The sequence below is a fragment of the Lepidochelys kempii genome, chromosome 3 (assembly GCF_965140285.1).
Source record: "Lepidochelys kempii isolate rLepKem1 chromosome 3, rLepKem1.hap1, whole genome shotgun sequence".
Lineage (NCBI taxonomy): Eukaryota > Metazoa > Chordata > Testudines > Cheloniidae > Lepidochelys > Lepidochelys kempii.
Window position 1 is genome coordinate 78,444,789 of NC_136382.1, and position 23,141 is coordinate 78,467,929.

The following is a 23,141-nucleotide window of genomic DNA, read 5'->3' on the forward strand; positions in this document are numbered from 1 at the left end:
AAAAATTGTCACTGATGGAAAATTCACCATGACCCTGGGTAAATTGTTCCAATGGCTAATTACTCTAACTTTAGAGAAGGGATCGGCAACCTTTGGCCTGCGGCCCTTCAGGGAAACCAGGACAGTTTGTTTACCTGCAGCATCCACAGGTTCGGCCGATCGCAGCTCCCACTGGCCGTGGTTTGCTGTTACAGGCCAATGGGGGCTGCGGGAAGTGGCAGCCAGCACATCTCTCAGCCTGCGCCACTTCCCGCAGCCCCCATTGGTCTGGAATGGCAAACCCCATCCAGTGGGAGCTGCGATTGGACGAACCTGGGGATGCCGCAGGTAAACAAACTGGCCTGGCCCGCCAGCGGATTTCCCTGACAGGCCGCGTGCCAAAGGTTGCTGATCCCTGCTCTAAGGGTAACATGTAGTATGCCTTATTTCCAGATTTAATTTGTCTAGCTTCAGCTTCCAACCATTAGATCGTGTTATACCTTTCTCTGCTAAATTCATAGAATCATAGAATATCGGGTTGGAAGGGACCTCAGGAGGTCATCTAGTCCAACCCCCTGTTGAAAGCAGGACCAATCCCCAATTTTTGCCCCAGATCCCTAAATGGCCCCCTCAAGGATTGAACTCACAATCCTGGGTTTATCAGGCCAATGCTCAAACCCCTGAGCTATCCCTCCCCCCAAATAGTTGAAGAGCCAGTTATTAAATATTGTTCCCCATGTAGGTGTATATAGGCTGTAATTGAGTCACAATTAATATTGTCTTTGTTAAGCACAATGATTGGTCTCTTTCAGTCTACTACAAACACATATTTTCTAATCCTTAATCATTCTCAAGATTCTTCTCTGAACTCTCTCCAATTTATCAACATCCTTGAATTGTGGACACAGTATTCCACCACTGGTTCCACCAGTGCCAAATAAGAGGAAAAATAACCTCTGTAGTCTTACCCAAGATTCCTCTGTTTGTGCATCCAAGGATTGTGTTAGTCCTTTTGGCCTCAGCGTTGCACTCGGAGATCACATTCCTTTAACCTCAAGGTTTCTGTCTTTTTAAAATAAAAATCCCAGGGACCAGATGTTTATTTACACTAAGGCCACTTGACACCACTTAAGCGGTACAGAGGGGTATTAAAGTGGGTTTAAATATCATTTACTTTGACTTTATTTCCAGAAGGCTCTGAATGGCACTGAGGTTGCCTCGCTTTCTGTGCAATACTACCAGCAGGTGCAGATTCTCAAAAGATTGATTATTATTATTATTTTATTAAAGACAGGTCTTTTGTAAATAAAGGATGTGGGGAAAATAGAGCCAACTCTGAGAGCCCACAGATAATCTGTTCCAATAGTCAAGATTTGTGAACTTAAAAATATAAGAACGGCCATATTGGGAGGGACCAAAGGTCCATCTATCCCCGTATCCTATTTTCTGACAGAAAACGTTGCAAAAAATTGAAAATAAAGGAATTTCTCAAACAGCAAAATAAGGTAATATATTTATATTTAGCCCGTTGTGAGTGTCCTGCTGCTCAGAACAGGCCAAGATTGGCTTTCATCTAAATAAAGAATGTGTAACTTTCTATTATACAAGAAAAAGTGTTTGTGTACAGCCCATTGCAAAGTATATTGGTTTGATATCTTCTTATACACCACAAAGACAGCATTAATGGGAATGATAAATAGCTTGATGAGCTGGCCAGCTGGTATAACAATGGCTTGTAAAGCTGAGCTTGGCTTTCAGAACAAACTTGAGACTCTTGCTTCTTGGAGTTGGTTGAAGTTGAGCATGTTGAGGAGGTGATGGGATTGATCTCTTTGGAGGAGGATGTCAGCTAAAGTGTTCAAAAACTGCACCTTCAGGATTCTCCATAAAACTGAACTATAGCTTCTGAAAAAGGAGACTCATGCCTATATTCTCAGTCATTCAGACATAAGGCTCATGACAGTGGCTGCCAAAATAAATAAATAAATAAATGAAAATCAAGAGTTCAAAGGGGCAGAAAAGGTGTCCATGATACAAGTCACTTTAGAAAAATATACCCCCTCCCCGCACAATACAACAATTATTTCACTTCCACACTGCTGTAAAGCTATTTCAAGAGCTTGTCTACCCAAGTTGTTTTCCTCTCATCATAGTAGGGTCCTGTAGTACCAATAAAATAAGTGGTCAACATTTCATCTGCAGGGCTGTATTCTATGTGGTTATATTGTAAGTCAGTTCTATTAAAATGCTCAAGGCTGAAATTTGGAATTAGTCAGCACAAAGATATAATTCAAAATGATAAAATAATCAATTGTTTTGTTGCTGTCCTCCAATTTCCTTCCTTTATTCCTCCCCTAATTGAAGGCCCCACACTGGGAAATTTATTTCCTGAAAATTGTTGCATGCAACTTGCTTTGAAATGTAGGGCACTCAGTCCTGAAAATGCTTCAGATTGGACAAAATTCTCAGTTTTATAGTGTTCCCTCCCCTTCCATTGCAGGCCTCAAAGGCAAAGGTGTGTCATTGCACCACCTACCTGCCTGCCTATTTCATTTATTTGTAAGAGATACTGTAATAAAGACAAGTATCAGAGGGGTAGCTGTGTTAGTCGGGATCTGTAAAAGCGGCAAAGAGTCCTGTGGCACCTTATAGACGAACAGACAGTATTGGAGCATAAGCTTTCGTGAGTGAATACCGTGCGTCCGACATGGTGGGTATTCACCCATGAAAGCCTATGCTCCAATCAGGGGTGGCTCGACTAATTTTGCCGCCAAATTGCTGCCACCGCAACAGCACCGGGGCTGCCACCGAATTGCCCCCACACCCGGAAGATTGGCAGAGCTGCTGCCCAAAAGCCGCCACAGTGGGAAAAGCGGTGGAGCTGCCGCCGAATGACTGCCTCGGGGCACGGACTGCAGCCCCATTCTCAATGCCGCCCCAAGCACCTGCTTGGAAAGCTGGTGCCTGGAGCCGGCCCTGGCTCCAATATGTCTGTTAGTCTAAAAGGTGCCACAGGACTCTTTGCCGCTGTAATAAAGACTATACATAAACTGAAAGGTGTTGGGTTTGGGATCTTCTGAGCTAGTGCAACTTTACAAAAATAACTTTCTTCCTAGTCTTGAATGCCTATAGTTTATTTTTTTACTTAAGACCTTTTTAGGCCTGTCCCTTTTACATGTGTATGAGGTGGTGGATGGAAAGGAGCCATCCCTAAGTATATCCATTGGATGCAATTGCAGGAACTGACCCTTTCCTGCAGGCATAAGTCAGTCCAAAGGAGGAGAGTGAGGATGAGGAAGAAGTGGATCGTAGCATACAATAGTAAATGCTGCATCATCCTAATGGATGGTAAACCAGAGGCACATTCCTCATGCATGCCTTGGATTTCCAGAGGGATGTACACTCAGAAGTTTGTCTATACAAAAAAATGTGCTCTTAAGTTCTCCAGATGAGGTGTCTGTTGGACCATAGATAGAGGGAGGGAATTATAAAGATGAAAGCCTTAAAGGCGGCAAGTGCTATCACTGGTCCTGAAAAAACAGACTCCAAGCATTGATAGCAGAAGGCACAGAAAACCACAGCATTTGTAAAAGAACATAAGGGAGAGGTAACTTCTATATGAGCTTTTTCAGGACTTTAACGTTAATCAGAGGTTGGTACCCAAATCATGGAACACAACGCAAGTGTTTAACCAGAAAAGAAAACAAAAAAATATTAGAAAACTGAAATGATCAGAAGACAGTGTTCTCCAAACAATCCATCCCCTTCGCCATCAACCAAGTTGTATACAGATGATCACTGGGATGCGGGGTGGGGTGGAAGTTTCGAAAAATGTCTGGGCTTTTGCACCGTGTAAATGATATACTTTGTTCTGAGGGTTCCTTTCATGCACTGCATCCTTTAGGGAAATGAAAATTATGCTACCTGGAAAGATTTCCATTTGCAAGCTCGTCCTTACAGCTCTATCGGCATCCCTCCACCCGCTGCTCTGTTTAATCTAAATATTGCCGTGCATAAATATTCAAGCCTTACTGTAGCCTCAAAGTTGGGATCCAAAAGAGGTTAAATTAAAAAGGCTCTACTGCAGCCTGTGTGGAAATCACACCAGTGAGAGTCCTGGGCACGATGTGTCAGGAATGAGTGTCAGCCTTCACTGTGCATGAGCACAAGCATGTGTTCTTTCTAAGTTTGACCTAAACCTGAGAAACATTGAACAACCTGAATTCTCAGTAAAATCTTAGTGAGAGCTGATGTTGCTCAGCAGCTTGCAACTCTGGGCTGTTATGTACAAATAAAAACAATGGGTAAATGGATACTAAGTACTGTATTATCATTCTTTTGTGAAGCATTTCTTTGTTGTAGGAGCTGTAGGGTAACTGTAATGAGAGCTACTCCCTCAGACTTAGCTTCAATTCTCTGTACTGTTCATTTTCCACAAAGTGATGAATCCTTGAAATCCTAAGCAAGGGACAGCCGCTCCTGCTAGTGAAAGATTTTTGCTCTTCAAAGTCATTCCCCAGGGAGCCTTACAAGCTGAAAACTGTTGAATTAGTGCCAGCATGGATTTATTTTATGAGTCTAAACAGGAATGAACAAATATTTATTGTAGCTTATGGCCCAGTGGACTACCAAAGTGAACCGTTTAGTACAGTGGAACATGTTTTGTGGCCTACATAATTCAGTTGAGCTTTATAAACACAACTGACCGTGCTTATTCAGGAGACTGTTCTGTATTGTCAGTGTTTGTGCCTCTTTAGTTTGGAATAGGCTTTTTGAGATACTAACCTATTCTATTCATTTTTTGTCACTCCTTACATGTTATAAAGTGCTTTGAACAATTACATTTATTTTATAAATTACATAGTGTCACAAAAGTAAAAACACACTAACTATAGGTGAGGGACAACATTTTGTAAAGTTTTCCATAGGTCAAATGAATGTAAGATAGCTTCTGCTATTGCATAATATCTAAATAGAATTTTAAGGTGAATTTTCAGCTTTTTGCTCTGTGTAAAGTTACACATGATGATAATGCATGACAGCTAACATCATTTCATGAACCTTCCTCATTAATATCTCTATCTTGAAAGGAAGTAGGTAATTTCAGACATTGGAGATATCTTTTAGGGCCTGATCCTACTCCAGATGAAGTCAAAGACAGAACTTTCATTGACTTTGGTAGGTAGGTGGAAAATTGGTCCCAAGCATCACATATGAAGTACTGATGGCATATAACAGCCATTACTGCCAGTGAGTTATGCACACCCAATTCTTCACATGCCAGGGAGAAAGTTTACCCATAAGAATACATCGTTCTTGCTAACACTGAAATGAACTTTTACTTTAGGGAAGAACGGCTTTTACGCTGTCATTTTCAATACAGTTAAACAACATGAGGTTTAGTATTGGTCACAGACCAATGATCTGTAAACCAACTCTGCACTGTCACATTGATTTGAACTAAAAGATTTCTGAGAAATTTCCATATATGTAACTCCTTGGGTGGGGGGGAGAGGGGGAGGAATAAGTAATTTAAAATGTTTTGTAGTATGTTAAAGAGGAATTAAGTGACATGAGCCTACTGTTTATTCTATACCCCTTTTTGCTGTGCTTTTGAAGCTGCTTGTTAATTGTATAATTAAGAAAGATAAATTAACGCTCTTAGTAGCCTGGTGTGGATTATGTGAAAATGTTCCATGGTACTGTAATGAACTTCAGCTGTGTATATAAACCTGATAGATTAGTCATGAGAATGAGTAGTCTGATTACAAACTATTAGTCTGGGATATTGCTTTAATTGAATTATAATAATTATATATATATTATTTAGAGAAGAATATCATAGCTTCAAGAAAATGCAAAAAGGAAGATTTGTCTGCATTCCTGGACGTAATCCTAACTCAGGCTGCTTACTGTCTATTAATATTAATGAAGAAAATAGAATTGTGTCAAGAAAGCAATGGGATCCCAGACATTTCTTTAAGCACAAATTTATACACACTGTAGCGTACTCATAAGAAGGGGAAAGAATCAGGAAATTGCAAATATTTTGTAATAAGCTATTTTCTCTTGCCAGGTCATTTCATTTTTGTTTCAATAATTTTCCTTTCCTGTCTTTTTCATATTTTCTTTAAGGCCTTATTCGATTACAAGAGCTCATTAAAGCTCCATCACGGTACAACCTAAGACTAAAAATCCGTCAGTTACCAGCTGACACAAAGGATGCTAAGCCTTTACTAAAGGAGATGAAAAGAGGCAAGGAGTTCCATGTGATCTTTGACTGCAGTCATGAAATGGCAGCAGGCATTTTAAAACAGGTAATCATTACATCACTTCAGATGGCCTAGTATATTTCCTAACAAATAACAGGAACACCTAGTCTCAACTGATTTTAAAATTGTGTGTGAATTTTACTGAGCTCTTTCTACTGGAAAATCAACCAAGTCCTCCTGAGCTAATGTTATATGAGATTATAATGATAGCCACTTTTCTTTTATTTGGTTGGGATGGAGCAAGAGCTTTATTTACAAGTCTCTGGAGGCAAATGTTACTTGGAAAAATCTTTTATATTATCTTATAATGATGAATATCCTGTTGGGTATGCATCCGATGAAGTGAGCTGTAGCTCACGAAAGCTTATGCTCAAATAAATTGGTTAGTCTCTAAGGTGCCACAAGTACTCCTTTTCTTTTTGCGAATACAGACTAACACGGCTGTTACTCTGAAACCACTCATAGACTGGCACTCTGAACAGAAAGCAAATTTAGAATGTTTGTTTAGTCTTATTCTGCACAATGAACAATTTTAATTTAGACTTCTTATTTTAGTATATTCCATAATCAAATGAATAGAATTCCAATAGTGTATTTCAATAATAGAAAACTCAACCTTGCGTTGATTGACAAACCACTTGAGTATGTTTGTAAATTAAATCTCTCTTTTCCTTACCAGATGAGCACACTAATATGTTCCACTGAGAAAATTACTCATACTGTCAGTTCCCCTTGGGTATTTTCTTAGGGGCCAAATTCTCTCTGCCCTCCTGCCATGATTGCGGAGGACCCTAAACATGGTTAAACTGCTGCATTTCCATTGTGTGCCTGTGGGAATGCAAGGAGCATATGGCAGAATTCACAAGAGCTTGCCCAAACTTTCTGCACCAGCTGTATGCTACACGGTTATACTCCACTGGGATCCTCCAACTTCTTTAGGGACAGGGACAGGGAAGTGGTAGGGGTGGGTAATAGTTATTCTCCTTCCCTGTCTAAGGTGATGCAGCACATTCAGCGTGAGGGTGCAGTAGTGGTTTCTGAGTAGCTCCATTGCTGCTCTATAGTTTTGGTGAATGAGGATTCCCAATGCATACAGGCACTCCTTAGCTGTACCCAGTGGTGAGGTTTCACCTCTTAGCAAGAAAATGAAGTAATGCTTGAGTCTGAACATTCAAACTTGTAGACTCCTAACTTCCCCCCCCACCATAACTACAGTCTTGTTGCGTCTTGCCTTCTCATGCAGTGTCACAAGCAGCAAAGCTTCTGGAGGACAAACTAGGATCTCACGTATATATCTGAAAAATTAATTGTTTCCGAATTGTGTTCACAGTGACTCCTCCTCTTGCCATCAGTAGGTTCGAACAGATGTAATTGATAAAAGAATGCTGTTGGTGCACAAAAAGAAACAGAATCCAAATTCTTCTCCCATAGCTATGTTATCTTTTCAGTTCTAAAAAAAGTAACTAAAAGTTTTAGTTACTAAAATGATTGGATATAAATCTTAATACACAAAGGAGGCTGTTCTGCAGAGTACTTTTCGGATTGGAACTGCCCTTTAAGGTAGAAGAATAATGAATTAGAATGAGGAGAGATCCCCAACCCACTTCTTTAAAACTGTATTTAAGAATACTTGCCCTTATTTTGCCAACAAAAATATATACGAAATTGAAAATACACAACTGAGCTGAAATTATTCTGTGTTGTGCTTTTAGGAAGGCAGGAAGACATACTTGCTAGTTTTCTATACTTTTTGAATAATGGTACCGATATTTGATATGCTCCGTTAATGCTAAAGAAATATGGTAAAAGTGCCCAAAGCTTGATCTGTTGATCTATTTGTCTGTCTGTCTATCAATCAACACTTATTTTGCTAACACTAGTTTTTAATTGAGTCATATTGTTAATCAAAGTAGAATTGTGTTTCTCATTAGGTTATTAGTTAGTGGAGACATTATAAATACAATGAAGTAAAATATTCTTAGTTCAGATTTTGTGTGGCAAGTTAATGCTCCCATTAATATGTAAAACTATAAGCCTCTTTCACAATTACAGCTCTAAACATCATAATAATAATCTTTTTATCAGAAGATCTGGTTCATAAATTCCTTTAATAGTCAGTAATCTGTTCTGACTATTAAGAAATGATTTGCTTGACCTAATTTTAGTATAATTCCTACCTTATAGTCTGTTCCAAATAGTGTTCCACTTTTGCTTTTTAATTTGCTGTAAAGGTGCAATTAAAAAGTATGTTATGTGACCTCAAAATATTAATCTTTCGTTTATTTTTTTAGGCTTTAGCTATGGGAATGATGACAGAATACTATCATTATATCTTTACCACATTGGTAAGTAGCTTATAAAAACATGCCAATAACATTGAACAAAGGCCTTAGCCATCTTAATTATATTACTTGACAGTGTGAAAGAGGTCTCTCAGGAATGGTCTCTCAGGTATGGCATGTTTTCTCCATCAAGTTTTGTTATGTCCAATGAAAACTCATGAGGATATTTTAATTAATGTTCAACACTGTACACTGGTAACTAATAGACCTGAGAAAATTATTTTGTAGCATTAGAGATTTAAATTTTTGAGTAGAGCTGAGAGCATAATCAATCCACAATTAATAATTATTCTATGAGTCTTGTCATTTTTCTCCTTACTGTTTTTTCAATGAACAAGTTGTAAAATTCTCAGATATATTCATTATTCCAAGTTAGTTATTAATTTCTTTGGCAAACAATTCTTCGTCCACCGATGAGTACTAAATAATTCATTGTGAATAATTTCAAACCACAATTTAAAATTTCCTGTGTGGTGATTAATTACATAAGTTATGTGATATTGTTTCTTTTCCTTTATGTAAATACCAACTTGGGAAGAATGGAGAGCTCTGGAATTACATATGCACCACAAAAATCAGCTTTGATGAATATTGGAGCATTCATGCTGAAAATTTGGTGCTAAACTCAAGAACTGGAAAAGCTGAATCTAAATATGCTTTCAAATTTAAACAAATATTCATGTGACAATCTTTTTCACAATTCACTCAACTCTACTCTCAAGTAATGTGTTCTTGCATTACTTCCAAGCTATATATGAGAAGGCTATCAGGGAAGAATTTAGAAGTTTTTAGAATTCCACCCTGAGAAATGGGAAAACATTAGTAAAATTCAAATTATATACATTATTTTATCTTACTCCTATTATGGATCAAATGGGCACATTCAGTCCTCAGTTCAGCAAGGTTCTTGAGCGTGTGTGTCATTTTAAGCATGCAGATGGTCCCACTTCAGTGGGTCTATGTAATGTGTTTAAAATGAGACGTGCTCAAGTACCTTGCTGAAATGAGACCTTTATGTGGACTCAATGAACAGTCATCACTGAATCATAGTATAGAGATTGCAAAACATGGAAAAGAGCAGCACTGGAACAGCCTGAGTACTGGCCTTTAATGAAATAACTCTTAAAGATGAACCTCATTAGGTTAGTAAAAGCAGAGAAGATTTTACATAACCATAACTTTTCTTTGGGCCTTTGTGGAACTCAGAGATGCTGGAATTGCACACAGTTTATAATTCACCTTGTCAAAGCTCTCAGACTGACCAAATGATTCCAGACGTCTCAGTTTTAATTTTGTATATTGTATTTTAATTTGGCTCATTGGTGAGAATTGCTGGTTTGAGTGACTTGAGCTTTCTATCTCATTGCATTTGTTTCTTTGCTTTATATTCTAGAATGGACTTTTTACTAAATTTTAAAATCAGGATTTTGCTGTAATTAAATATTTCCATTTGCTTCTTGGAACACTAGTTTCTTTAGGTGCCTGAAGGACCAGCCTGAATCAGTGACAGAAAAGGATAATTTGGCATGCGCCAGCAGGTGATAGATTTTGATGCTGCAGTAGAGCTCTGTAAATTGCAACAGAGTTTCAGCTGCTTTGATTTATTAATTGCTTCTTACCTGGCACAGTGAAAGCCTGTCAAATAAATTTTCCAATCACAGCATTTAAAGCAGTCTTCAGAACTGTATTCTCCAGTGACTGATTCAGGGGCCTAATGCACTAGCTCATTAATACACCGAGTTGTTGTGTATATTTGTTATACTTTTGTGTACACATGAATGTGTTTGGATTAAATAATTAGTTATGAGGTTGGGGGTTTTTTGTGCAGATGTTTGAAAGCATCTGAAATTTGAAGGGAAAGAAATTCTGTAAGAGTACAGCATTACTGCAACATAGTTCTTATTACTTTTAGCTATTCTGCTAAAATGTACAATATCTTTAGAATAAGGACGCAAGTATGGAAATTTGTAAATAGATGTCAAACTGCAGGCACACACTGAATTCCGACATAGCCAGTGCTTAATTTGTGATGAAAGAGGTGTCAGAGCTCAAGCAATTAGGTGCTGAAGCTCAAGCAAGTTTTTTACAGTCATAACTCATGCAGCAAGCCCAACGGTGCTGGGGCTATGAACTGCCAAACCGATAGATGACGGGGCTCAGCCAAGTTAAGCCTTGGCACAAATTAAACACTGCATGTATCCTAAGGAGTCCGGTGACACATTAAAGACTAACAGATTTATTTGGGCATTAGCTTTCGTGGGTAAAACACCACTTCTGCATCTGAAGAAGTGTTTTTTTACCCACAAAAGCTGATGCCCAAATAAATCTGTTAGTCTGTAAGGTGCCACTAAACTCCTTGTTGTTTTTGTGGATACAGACTAACACGGCTACCCCCTGATACTTGTACATATCCTATACATTGTATATGAAAAATAATACCATAAACCCTAATTAGAATCCAGAAGGATAACTATCTTTGAGATTAGGTTTGAGTTCTAATGTTAACAATGAGCAATTCATCATATACTGCTATCCCTGTTATTGCTCTGCTTTCTCTTCAATGGGTAAATAAATGCATTCTGATAAATATCAGCCCTAACATTACAATTTCACAGAAAACTAGAATATATTAAATGGGCAATTTAAAAAAAGGAGATGAAGGACAAGCACTGTAGGTTGAATTGTATGGAGGATGCAGTGTTTATCAAAACTAAATAAGGACTGCTAAATAAGGGTCTCTATCACCTTCACTAGACATATTACTAAGGAAATCAGAAAAAAGAACAGTCTTGGTGCAGCCTGCTATGTAGTACTGAAACACTTTCTGCTGGTTGAAGCTCTGCTTACTGAGTCATAAAAGTTATATTTTTCACCAACTTCATATTTAAGTTCCAATTCTGCATCAGAATTCTCTAGTGAAGATCTCTGGACTCCCCAGAGGTACTGGGGTCTGCACTGAAGAATCACAGTGAAGGATCGGGACCTTGTTCTTGAAATAACTTGTTCCATCCAAAATTTCTACTTATTTTTCTTTTTTTCTAACTTTATTTTCTCCCCTACACATATGCCTATTTTCTTTTTTAGAAAAGATCTTAATTAAAATGTTGTAATACAATAGAGAAATTAATAGATCAGATTGATTAAAGATATTTATGTGTTCCGAAGAACAGGAAAATATTGTATTCAGTGATAGATCAGTATGAAAGATGTATAAAAACCAGAATATTTTGTTACTCGGGATATGCATTTTTCTACAACATCCAACTGAGAATGTCTAAATTTAATAATGAGCTTTTAGCATTTATTCTGTTTTTGAGATAATGGAGACTAATTCTCTACAAGGTGTTCTGTAGCTCATTAAGGTAAAAATAATAATAAGGTAAAAATAATAGAGATAATAGACCAAGATAAAAACAGGAAGAGTGTATTCTGCTTAACAGAGAGAAATAGTCTGAGGAAAGTGCAGGGAATCTGTCATTTTATTTTATCATTTAAATTCAGTATCTGAACTACAGGAAAAGGGATTGTTAAATTAGCAAATAATATTAAAGTCTGATTACATTTTATGGAGTATTTGTAACTAGCAATTTCAGCCACTGGGCTTAATTTTTTTCCTAATGTGCTTTGTTTATGACTGTGGGATATGTTCTTTCCTCTTTACGTACAGGGAACTCCCACTAGCATCAGTTGGAGTTATGTGTGTAAGATGGAATAGACCCCAACCAGACCTGTACATGGAACATACGGCACTTAGTAGCATGTACAATACTGTTGGTCATGGCACATTACAGTGCTTATCTCCACGAAGGTGGTTAAATGCCTGCATTAAGAAATGACATATAAAAAGCATTTATGTTGCAAACATCTCTTTCAGGACCTTTTTGCTCTTGATGTGGAACCTTACCGGTATAGTGGCGTTAACATGACTGGATTCAGAATCTTAAACACAGAGAACAGCCAGGTGGCCTCCATCATTGAAAAGTGGTCCATGGAACGATTGCAAGCACCTCCTAAACCTGATTCAGGTTTGCTGGATGGATTTATGACGGTATGAATACCAATTAATAGATTAGTTTGTGCATGTCTGTCTAATTACAAAACCCTTAGAATTGTAACCTGCAATCCAGTCACTCAGTTGTTCTAAAGTCACAGGACCAAATCTCATTTTAATTATTGCCTACAGATTAGTCATTAGTTGCATTCACAATTGATAGACTAAAAATGTGACTTAGTACTGGACAGCCATACTAATTTTATCTCAAACAAAATACCATATTTATATTTACTTGCAACCTAATATTTTAAAGTAACTGTCATTTTTGCTTCTTTTTGTATCTTTTGAACTATGTTCTTTACTTACTTTCATTTAAAAAGGGAGATATTCTGGATTATGCTAATTCCAGAGCCATTTGGTCATAACACAGAGAAATATTTGTCTGGTGTTACAATGGACTTCTTTAAAATGTGATTATGTAATTTAACATAAAAAACTTCTCCTTTATAATAAAAAATACTTTGTTTTCTCAAGTCAAGTCAACATATCACTAAATGAGAAGGTTTTTCGGCCTATTTTAGAAATCTCTTGTCCTGTAGATCTCTGATTATTGGAAATCATTGGATAAATCCAATAACAACATTCCTAGGAGATGTTAATCCTGTGCACAGTAAGCACCTTCCTCCAGTGATGTCCATGTATTTTATAAACATTATTTATTCTTCACACTCGCCTTGTGTTATAAGTATTATTATACCCATTTTAGAGATGGGCAAAGTGAGGCTGAAATTAACACTCATGTTTTCAAATGTATGAGCAGCACCCGATGCATACTGAAGAGTTACACACTCATATTTATGCAGAGCTCACAGAATGCATAACGTGTGGGATTGCCCAATGGGGAACGTTAAGGAGGAAGTTTGATTCCTTGTTCTAAATAGCCTTGTATATTTTCATGTGCGTGGTAATGTTTTAGAATATAATCATTTGTGGTTTAATAGTAGGTATCAATTGATCGGCATGTAGGATAACATCATTTATTTTGTGAAAAAGAAATATTATGAATGATATTTTGGCACCCATTGAAGTCCTTGGGAGTTTTGCCATTAACTTCAGTTGGGCCTATGTGATTTTTCCTCATGTGTATAAAAATATTACCCATATATTGTGTTCTTATCCAGAACCACACACACTGATGGTACTCTAAAAATTAACAATAGTGGTATTTAGAGATGTTTTTAAAAATATGTAATATTTAAAGTCTCCATTAAAGCTAATTACATCATAAAAGTTTTTATACTAAGAAGTGTATTTAAACTCCATGCACTGTAATTACTCATTCAGAAGTTTTGCTAGAAGTCCATGGAAAGTATAGAACTGATTCTTATCTTACCCCAGTTTTAGACCGGTGTTACTCTATTAGCATACATTGACTTGCACCAGACTTACATTGGTGTGAGTGAGGTCAGCTCAGGCTTTATAGTTATAAGGGACCCATCCAAAGTATAGAGCTTTTATGAGAGATGTCTCTTCACTAATCCTATGGGAAACATTTAACGTACTGAAAAGGAGTACTTGTGGCATCTTAGAAACTAACAAATTTATTTGAGCATAAGCTTTTGTGAGCTACAGCTCACTTCATCGGATGCATCTGATGAAGTGCGCTGTAGTTCACAAAAGCTTATGCTCAAATAAATTTGTACGTCTCTAAGGTGCCACAAGTATTCCTTTTCTTTTTGCGAATACAGACTAACACGGCTGGTACTCTGAAATTTAACATACTGTGGCTTTTACCCAATAACAGTATTGAGCAACTGTCACATCTAGGTCAAAAGGCAAAAGATGGTGTCAGCCACCTCCTGGCACCATCTCCTTCTGACAGAGATATTTCAGAAGAAACTCCTGAGCTCTGAGGTTCCACATGTTGTGAGGCAGGTCAAGGGCAGGAGCATGTATTGTTCTTTTCCAGGACATCTAGTAGGAACTTCATCAATAAGATAATACATCCCGAGGCTGTGTTACCTCTTTTGTGTCTCTCCCTCTCCAACCCTTTGCATAGTCTAATCCCCTTTATTAGAGGTTCCAGGGACAGACAATGGTAGAGGAGGTCCTTGTATCATAGTTCCAGTGTTCGGCACTGAGCCTGAAAGTGGATCAACACAGAGTAGAAAACAGAAGTGAAATCCTGGTCCCGCTAAAGTCAATTCACCTCAGATCTTCTGCTTCTTCCCCTCTATGGGTGAACCATAAATGGAAGATATTGCAGGAAATTACAGGGGGAATCTCAGAGTTTTTGTTCATCTGGTTCCTGCTCCCCAAGTTTTGCTGTGAAAGAGGATGATATAACTAATTATAATTATACTTAAATTTTTAAAAAAGGCCTTATTTTAAATGGCAGATAACCAAACAGATGTTTTCCTGTTTAAAAAAACCACACCAACCCTGTTGTCTTTCACTCCTACAACTATTGATTTTTATTATTTATTGTATTATAATAGTTTTAATGTTTCAATTTGTTGGAAAAAAAAGTTGAAAACCCCACAATTGTCACATTGATTGGAAATCAGGAGTCCTTACTTTATGCCTTCAGTCTAATATTATACACAATTTTTGAAAAAAAAAATAGAGCTTTTATAATAACTGTGCTGACAGAGCTTCACCTCTTCTGTTTTTATCAGATACTGCGTTAATATTTAATTTGAAAAATATCAAATTCTGTATCATTTGTTGAATATTCATATCTGGTTATTTAAACTATATATATATATATACTGTGCTAAATGAGCCACACAAAATTAGGTAGTTTTTTTAACTCTTTTTTTTAATGCCAGTGGAGATTATTAATATATATTAAGGATTTTACAGACACTGAATATTAAACCACAATCAATGGATAATGTAAACAGTTAAACATTTTTCAAGTATATCAACCTGGTCCCTCTTAAGCGGAGCTATGATGTATTAAATATCAAAATAGCTGGGATAGCTAGAGAAACAGGAAAATTACATCCTTCCATGTACTTGCACTTTGTTTGTCATTAGTGTACCACATTTATTAATTGGAAACAGTGATTTCAAAAGAGTTTTTAATTAGATTTCATTTATTATGTATTTTGAATGTATTGCAACTTCTAAGTATTATCATGTATGATGGTGTCTATAAAAGTATATTGTTTGTCCACTTATATTTGTAAATGAAACTTAAAGTGGCTTTAGAAATAGGCATAAAGGAGAATTTAAGATTTAAAATCTCTTCTCACCTGTTCTGACAATACTTTTTGTCCCCTTTGACAGCGACCAAAGAAATAATGGGCTTCTGGTTACTAGACAAAGAATTATTACTGGCAATGGCACCATTCCCATTTGTCAGTACATGGGACCACAGTGCTTACACATCTCATGTTCTTTCTTTTTCATGATGTTATAGAGAAATAGGAAGCTCAGCAAAGCCTCTAGTATCTGGGACAAAGACCTAATATTGCTAGTAGTAATATAGTCATTTGTCACTATATAAACCCGCAGAGCATACACATTACACCCTTACTTTATCTTCAAGCTATAGAAAGAAATAGAGGGAAAGGAACTGGATTCATTTATGAACTCTCATGGCTCAGTTAACCCCTTTAATTGGCCCTAGAAGCGATCACCAGAGTCAGCCATTCATCCACATTGTAATGAATTGTTCTGGAGGTGGATGGCACTGGTGAAAGGGTATAATTTCAAACCCTTTTGTCAGATGATTGGTTTTAATCCTTAAGAATTCTAGTTTAGGTCAGTTGAATTTATTCTCTGTTTGTCATCAGTGGTTGAAGTGGTTGCCCTGGATTTAACCATTTGAACTGTAGATTGCCCTTTCAGTGTAAATAGTCATGGGGAGGGGCCTGAAAGGAGGGAAAATCAGTGTCCCCCTGTGTAGTTTCCTTCAAATCATTCAGGCAGGGGGAAGTCTTGCCTCTTTCCACAGAATGTGACCCTATTCTCCCCCGGTCTCTTCAGATGCTTGTAGATTAGGGTCCTTTATGTGGAGGAACAGCATTTGCGATCCAATCTAACCAGAGGGCCCACAACAAATCAAATCATAGAATATCAGGGTTGGAAGGGACCCCAGAAGGTCATCTAGTCCAACCTCCTGCTCAAAGCAGGACCAATTCCCAGTTAAATCATCCCAGCCAGGGCTTTGTCAAGCCTGACCTTAAAAACCTCTAAGGAAGGAGATTCTACCACCTCCCTAGGTAACGCATTCCAGTGTTTCACCACCCTCTTAGTGAAAAAGTTTTTCCTAATATCCAATCTAAACCTCCCCCACTGCAACTTGAGACCATTACTCCTCGTTCTGTCATCTGCTACCATTGAGAACAGTCTAGAGCCATCCTCTTTGGAACCCCCTTTTAGGTAGTTGAAAGCAGCTATCAAATCCCCCCTCATTCTTCTCTTCTGCAGGCTAAACAATCCCAGCTCCCTCAGCCTCTCCTCATAACTCATGTGTTCCAGTCCCCTAATCATTTTTGTTGCCCTTCGCTGGACTCTCTCCAATTTATCCACATCCTTCTTGAAGTGTGGGGCCCAAAACTGGACACAGTACTCCAGATGAGGCCTCACCAATGTCGAATAGAGGGGAACGATCACGTCCCTCGATCTGCTCGCTATGCCCCTACTTATACATCCCAAAATGCCATTGGCCTTCTTGGCAACAAGGGCACACTGCTGACTCATCTGCTTCCCTTTCAGCAGGAAAGAGTTTGTGACTCTTGTGCATCTCTCATTGATTATGATACATCAGTTTCCGTTATCTGAACGTAGCCTCGCTATTTCAGAAACTCTGAACAGAAATCACCCACCCATGCAGTACAACCTTGCTAATTCACACTTCGCTAGTCTCCACACTTTATAATACTAAAAAAAAAAAAAAAAGAAAAAGGGGAGCCTCACCCAATTCTCAGCAAAAATTTAATATCAGACATGGAGCTGTCATGCAGTCTCAAATTAGTATGTACTATACTTTTTCACAAAAATATTCATGTTATCTTTAGAAGCACATTATGAAACACTCTGAAGTAATTTAGACTAAACTACAATTGTTGGCTGTCTTATTCTGAGAATAAAAACAGTAAAATAATTTTGTAATAAAGGGTAGGGAGAAAGTGTGTGTGCGTGGGGGGGGGAGTCCATATTGTGATAACACACAATAGGAAGTTACATTGTGTGTGCACAGTTACCAAAAACCTCATACTGAATATACTATGTTGCACAACCTGGGGGGTGGCTAGATGTTCCATCTTGCTTGAGTTCTTGGTGTCAGATAATGAAACAAATGTGTTGCATGTAAGTTAGGGTTGTTATGGGAAAACTGAGACACAGAGAAAGAGATGTAACTTGCCTGGGGAACAAGTGGGGTAGTGGATTGGGTGAGGAGGAGACAGGAATTCAAGAAATGTGGTTGTAGCCTGGATTCTGATGCTGATTTGCTATGAGACCATGGACAAGTCACGTAACCACTCTGTGACCAATCTTTAAAATAGAAATATAAATACTTATTTACCTACCTCATAGCAAGTCTGAGAAGATAGATTAGCTAATGTTTGTACAGTAGGTAGAAAATCTAAACCACTGTATATAGTCATTATTAACACTTAGGAGCTGAGAGCACTCCTTTCCATGGAGAACTCCCCCAACCCCCACCCCATATTAGCACTACAACGCTGGGCAGAGACTGGAGGTGAGAACAGGAGTTTCTCAGCATTGAGAAGAAATGAGAAGGATTGGTGCACCAGATGTTTTGCAGAAGCATTTTCTGCAGAGAGAAGCAAATGGAAGATCGAGTAACCAAAGTAGTAACAGAGCTTTTATGCTCAATTGGAGGGGATGGCTTGGGGCTTTAACACCAGGTATGAAATATTAGTTTCTCTGGAGCCACAGATCAAATCTAGAAAGAGTGGATCCAACCTTTCATCCTCAACGTAGATAAAAAAGTAGTTCCATTTGGTTTACTGTATGGATTTTTGAAACATAGACACTTTTGAAAATCATTCCCTAAGTGACTTAGGAGCCCAAGTCACATTTTTCAAAAGTGACACTTTAGAGTCTAAGTACCAATGCCTTTCAATAATTTAGACACTATTAAATTTTTTACCCTATCTGAAATCCTGTCTCATCTGTGTGGTTATTAAAAAGTTTGTGATGCATTTTGTAAGAGACAAGCGTGTCTCAGTATAACTGTGTGAAGTTTCACCACTGGCGAGTGATTCATAACAACCTGTGTAGCAGATGGCTGCTGTCCTCCATTTGCTGTTCGCTGATGCTGTTGTTGCTTTTTATGTATGATAGGTAAGGTGCTAATCTGCAGAGCATATCACAGTTCAAGATCTAGCTCCCAAAGGTCTATCGTCTGTTTATGCACTTTCATGATAGCTAAGATCATTTCCTTTGCTAACACACCCTAGTGCACATTTGGATGTTGAGGGTGGAGAGTAGAGCCATAGTATTTCTGTGGTGGGCCCTTGGCTGTGGAACTTGCTTCCTCTGGCAGGGCCTGAGTTCACTGAACTTCAGAGCATGGGCCAATATACATCTTTTTGGTCAATCCTTTGTCTGATTGTAGATTATCGATGATTTATTTATGGTTGTGTGATGGTGTTGAAGGAAGTGACTTTTGTGCTGTCTGTTGTGGACCTTTGAATGCTTTTCTGCATTTAATCAGACATATGCCCAGAGGCTAGAGCAATCAGTGCATAAAAATAATGAAGGAAACTAATCCAATTAGAAAATTTGTTCTGGCAACATTTCTCTCCTAGGTGAAACCAGAAAGTACAATAAATCTTGCAAGAAGTCCTGCTCATACTTGGTTTTCAGACCAAAGAGGTTTTAATAAAAACACCTGAAGGTCTGGAGGAATATATAAACAAAACTTTTGGAGCTATATGTCTCCCAAATCAGTTTTTCTTTTACTGATCCTTCATGTGCTTTTGTTGTACAAATTTGCTTCTGCCTTTCCACTCCCCAATGAATAATTATTTATTTCAGCAAAGTAACATTTCTTGATAGCTTAAACAATATTCTCTTATCGAATATGTGCACTTTAACCATATATCATTGCAAAGGAGAACACCTCATACAGGTAAGTGTCAAGTTTCTGAACTTAGTTAAATAATTTATTAAAAACTTGTAAGGCCATCAGATGTCATATTTTGTGTCATTGGTTAGAAAATAAATGATTCAGACAACTTAACTGGCGACATCTCTTACCTAATAAAGCTGGGGTCCTGTTCACATAGCATAGACAGGTGCTAGGCAACTACTCCTCCCCCCCCCCAATTCTGCCAATGCATCTTAGTTCTAGTTTGTGACAGTTATTCTAATACTGAAGATCTCATACTAGAGACAATCTTGTAGTAAACTATCTAAGGATTTTAATACCATTATACATTCTCCAGAAGTAAAAAAAAAAATACAATGCATGCCCTCCACTTGGTTTAGTATTAAACTAACTCAATTGAGTGTAAAGATCTGTGGGATTAGAACCCCAGTCTACAGGATCACTACTGGAAGGATATGCAAAGCCTTATCCAAGGAGCTCTGTGGAGTTTAGGTGCTACAGGAAGTACCACCCATAGGTTTTCAGAGTGACAGCACTCAGCGGCCTGCTGATTGGCCCGTGCTCACTATTTAATCCTGGAGGTTTAGCCCAGAAAGTTGTCTAAGTAGCCATGCAATTGGCTTTCTGTGACTCAAGACCACACCTTGCTTTCTGGTCTCCAGTCTCTGACCCCGGCCTGACTCTGGCCCTGACTCTTGCTTATTAATCCTGGCTCTAGTGATTACTCCAGTTTTTGCCACTGACTACTGCCTCGTTGCTGTCCTTGACATGTGGACACCAGTCCAGTTGTGACCACTAGGCAAGACTGCATATGCCACAGTCCCTTTCACTGAGCTAACACAATTGGAAAACATGCCCTTTCTGCCGATCAGGACAGGACCTTATTGAGACTGGGAAAACCAGGGTCTGGGAAGCACTGGTAAAACAGCTCTTGCTGTCCGGGGGCCAATGAGAGCTGGTAGGTTTGAGCTGCAGTAGTCATCACATGGATACTCTGGGGTCTGTGGGTAAAGGGAATGGAAAGCTTGGTTTCTTCCGTTGGGATGGACAAGGAAAACAAAGACCCCACTTCCAAGAGAAGAGTAAATAAGAGAATCTCCTTGATGAAACCTTGCTGTTTTCTGTCCCTTGTTTGCATTGTGGAACATTGGATCTTAAAACATTGCAAGCAATTCAGGCAGTGGCAGCTGTATCACTTAATGTTAAAAGTGTGAAAGACAGGAGATTTTCCAAGCTTGGGTTGATGAGTTGTACATTGCTTTCTCCCTGCCTTTATTGCAGCACTCAATCCCTTTGCCATTTCTCTTCCCTACACATCTTTCTCCCATTGCCTAGCACAGTGGGGTCCTGGTCCATGAGTAGGGATCCCAGGTGCTATGGTAATACAAATTACTAACAATGATAGCATCTGCATTTCTGGGATTCTGATCCCCACATTAGTGCACTAATAATGCAAGGTATATTTCTACATTTTGCTGTGGTAACGGGTGTGGGATTTTTTCTGGCCTAAAGCATTGTTACTGTTGTTGTCTACAAACAGGTAGAGATTCTTTCCTTACCTGAAGCTGCTGTATGGTCTCTCCATGGACTGGGGAGATTCTGTACTAACCCCAATGTTTGGGCTATTTGTTCTCATAGTGAGACCAATCTAGGGGAGAATTAAATTTTAATGAGTCCAGTGCTACCTAATTCCAGGTCATAATATTTTTGTGTGGATTTCTCTGTTGGTTATAATGTGTGTATATGTGTTTAAAATTAGGTTTGTATTCAGTTTAATACACACAGTTACACAACTCTCTTACTATTTGTATCAGGGAACCATCAGTCTTGTACAATACTGTGTAAGGATCTATCGAGAGCTGTCAGAGAGTACACATTATTTAGAAATTCATTTTTTGATTGGGAAGGATATTAAACTAGAGAAAAAGATACTTAGAATGTCTGTTTTCTGAATGAGACTTTGATCTTCATATGATAATATATATTATCTAAAAAGGAATAATTAAAATACTTACTATAGTTCAAATCCTGAAGTCCTCCGTAAGTGTTTATTCAAGACTTACTCAGGGAGAACTCAGTTTATTTAAGACTTACTCAGGCATCATAGTGGATTCAAATAGAGTCCCATTGACTGTATGAATAAGGACTGATGAAGAGCTTCATGATTTATTGTTATTATTATTATTATTACCATTATTATAATTATATATTTTTGTTATTGCTTCTGCAACTGTAGCTCCTAGAAGCCCTAGTCGAGAACCAGGAAGATAGTGGTCATCAGTTAAAATTTGGCATAGGCATTTATACTTTGGCTTACAAATATGAATACTTGGAAATTATTTTTGTTGAATTCTTGGCCAACACATTATTTTAGGAGTAACAGTAAATGTAGTTTCAGGGCTTGTCTACATGGGGACATCCAGGAAAGTTAATTCAAATTAACTAAAGGTGTGTATTTGAAGAGGAGTAGTTAAACCACATGAACCGCTATGGAAACCGTCTCATTCAGAATTAAAGTGGCCTTAATTTGGGTTATTGTAATTCACTTCCAAAGTGACCTACTGCTGTCTACTCAGGGACTTAGGTCGGTTTAACTACTTCACTCAGGTTGTGGATTTTTCACATGCCTGACCAATGAAGTTAAACTGCCCTAATTTTCTAGCATAGACCAGGCCTAATTCTTCTTCCACTTGTCTTGCTAAATCTATGTAGCCTTCTAATCACAGAAAATGTGTGTTTTCATATTTAAAAATTGCCTACATAAAGAAGAATTGTTTCTAGTATTAAATTCTACTTAACTTTTCTGAAATCTTTTCTTTTGGTAGCAGGAGCTAAAATCAGATAAAAGAAGATTTTTTTACTCCCCTTCTTAGGATATTTTTTGTTGTAGTTGCATTCAGATCTCCCTCTTTGTCTCTCAAATTACTTTAATGGTAACCCCTTACTTAATCCCATCATCCTGCTTCCTTATGAGTACCTGGTCATTTTTCTTCACACATTGAGAACTTTATCCTGAATATTACAAGAATTGGTGTTTTTCATAAAAGTTCAGCTCCTAAAAATCTTGACTGTGGGAGAATGTTAGCTTTTATTATTTTTTTCAAGTAAGTTTCTAGCTCTGATGGCTACAGAGAAAAAATTGAATACACCACCTTTATAGGTGATGGAGGAAGGAAATAAACCTCTACTTTGCTGCAAACCTGTTGTTTTTAAGCAAACTGAATTAGTGCTATAATGAGAATTAGTGGTTCGATGAATGGAGTTGACGGAATCTACAGACACTCTGCCTTTTACTGAGCTCTACACTTATTATTGAATAGATGTGTATATATCTACATTATATCTACATTATTGAATAGATGTGTATATATATTTGGTTGAAATGATATCTGTGAAACTACAGTTTCTTACCTTTACTCTAATACCATAAAGAAATAACTTATATCTCAGATACTATTGGT

At 37.9% G+C, this 23,141-nt stretch overlaps 1 protein-coding gene across 5 annotated transcripts in view; it reads left to right on the forward strand.

Moving 5' to 3' along the window:
• Positions 1-23,141, forward strand: part of GRIK2 (glutamate ionotropic receptor kainate type subunit 2) — a 612,718-nt gene that overhangs the window by 213,696 nt on the left and 375,881 nt on the right. For all 5 annotated transcript variants that reach the window (XM_073336875.2, XM_073336874.2, XM_073336872.2 and 2 more), the window contains 3 exons: positions 6,115-6,296; positions 8,543-8,596; positions 12,468-12,641. In XM_073336875.2, coding sequence (XP_073192976.1) covers positions 6,115-6,296; positions 8,543-8,596; positions 12,468-12,641 — 410 coding nt within the window. The remainder of the gene's footprint in view (positions 1-6,114; positions 6,297-8,542; positions 8,597-12,467; positions 12,642-23,141) is intronic.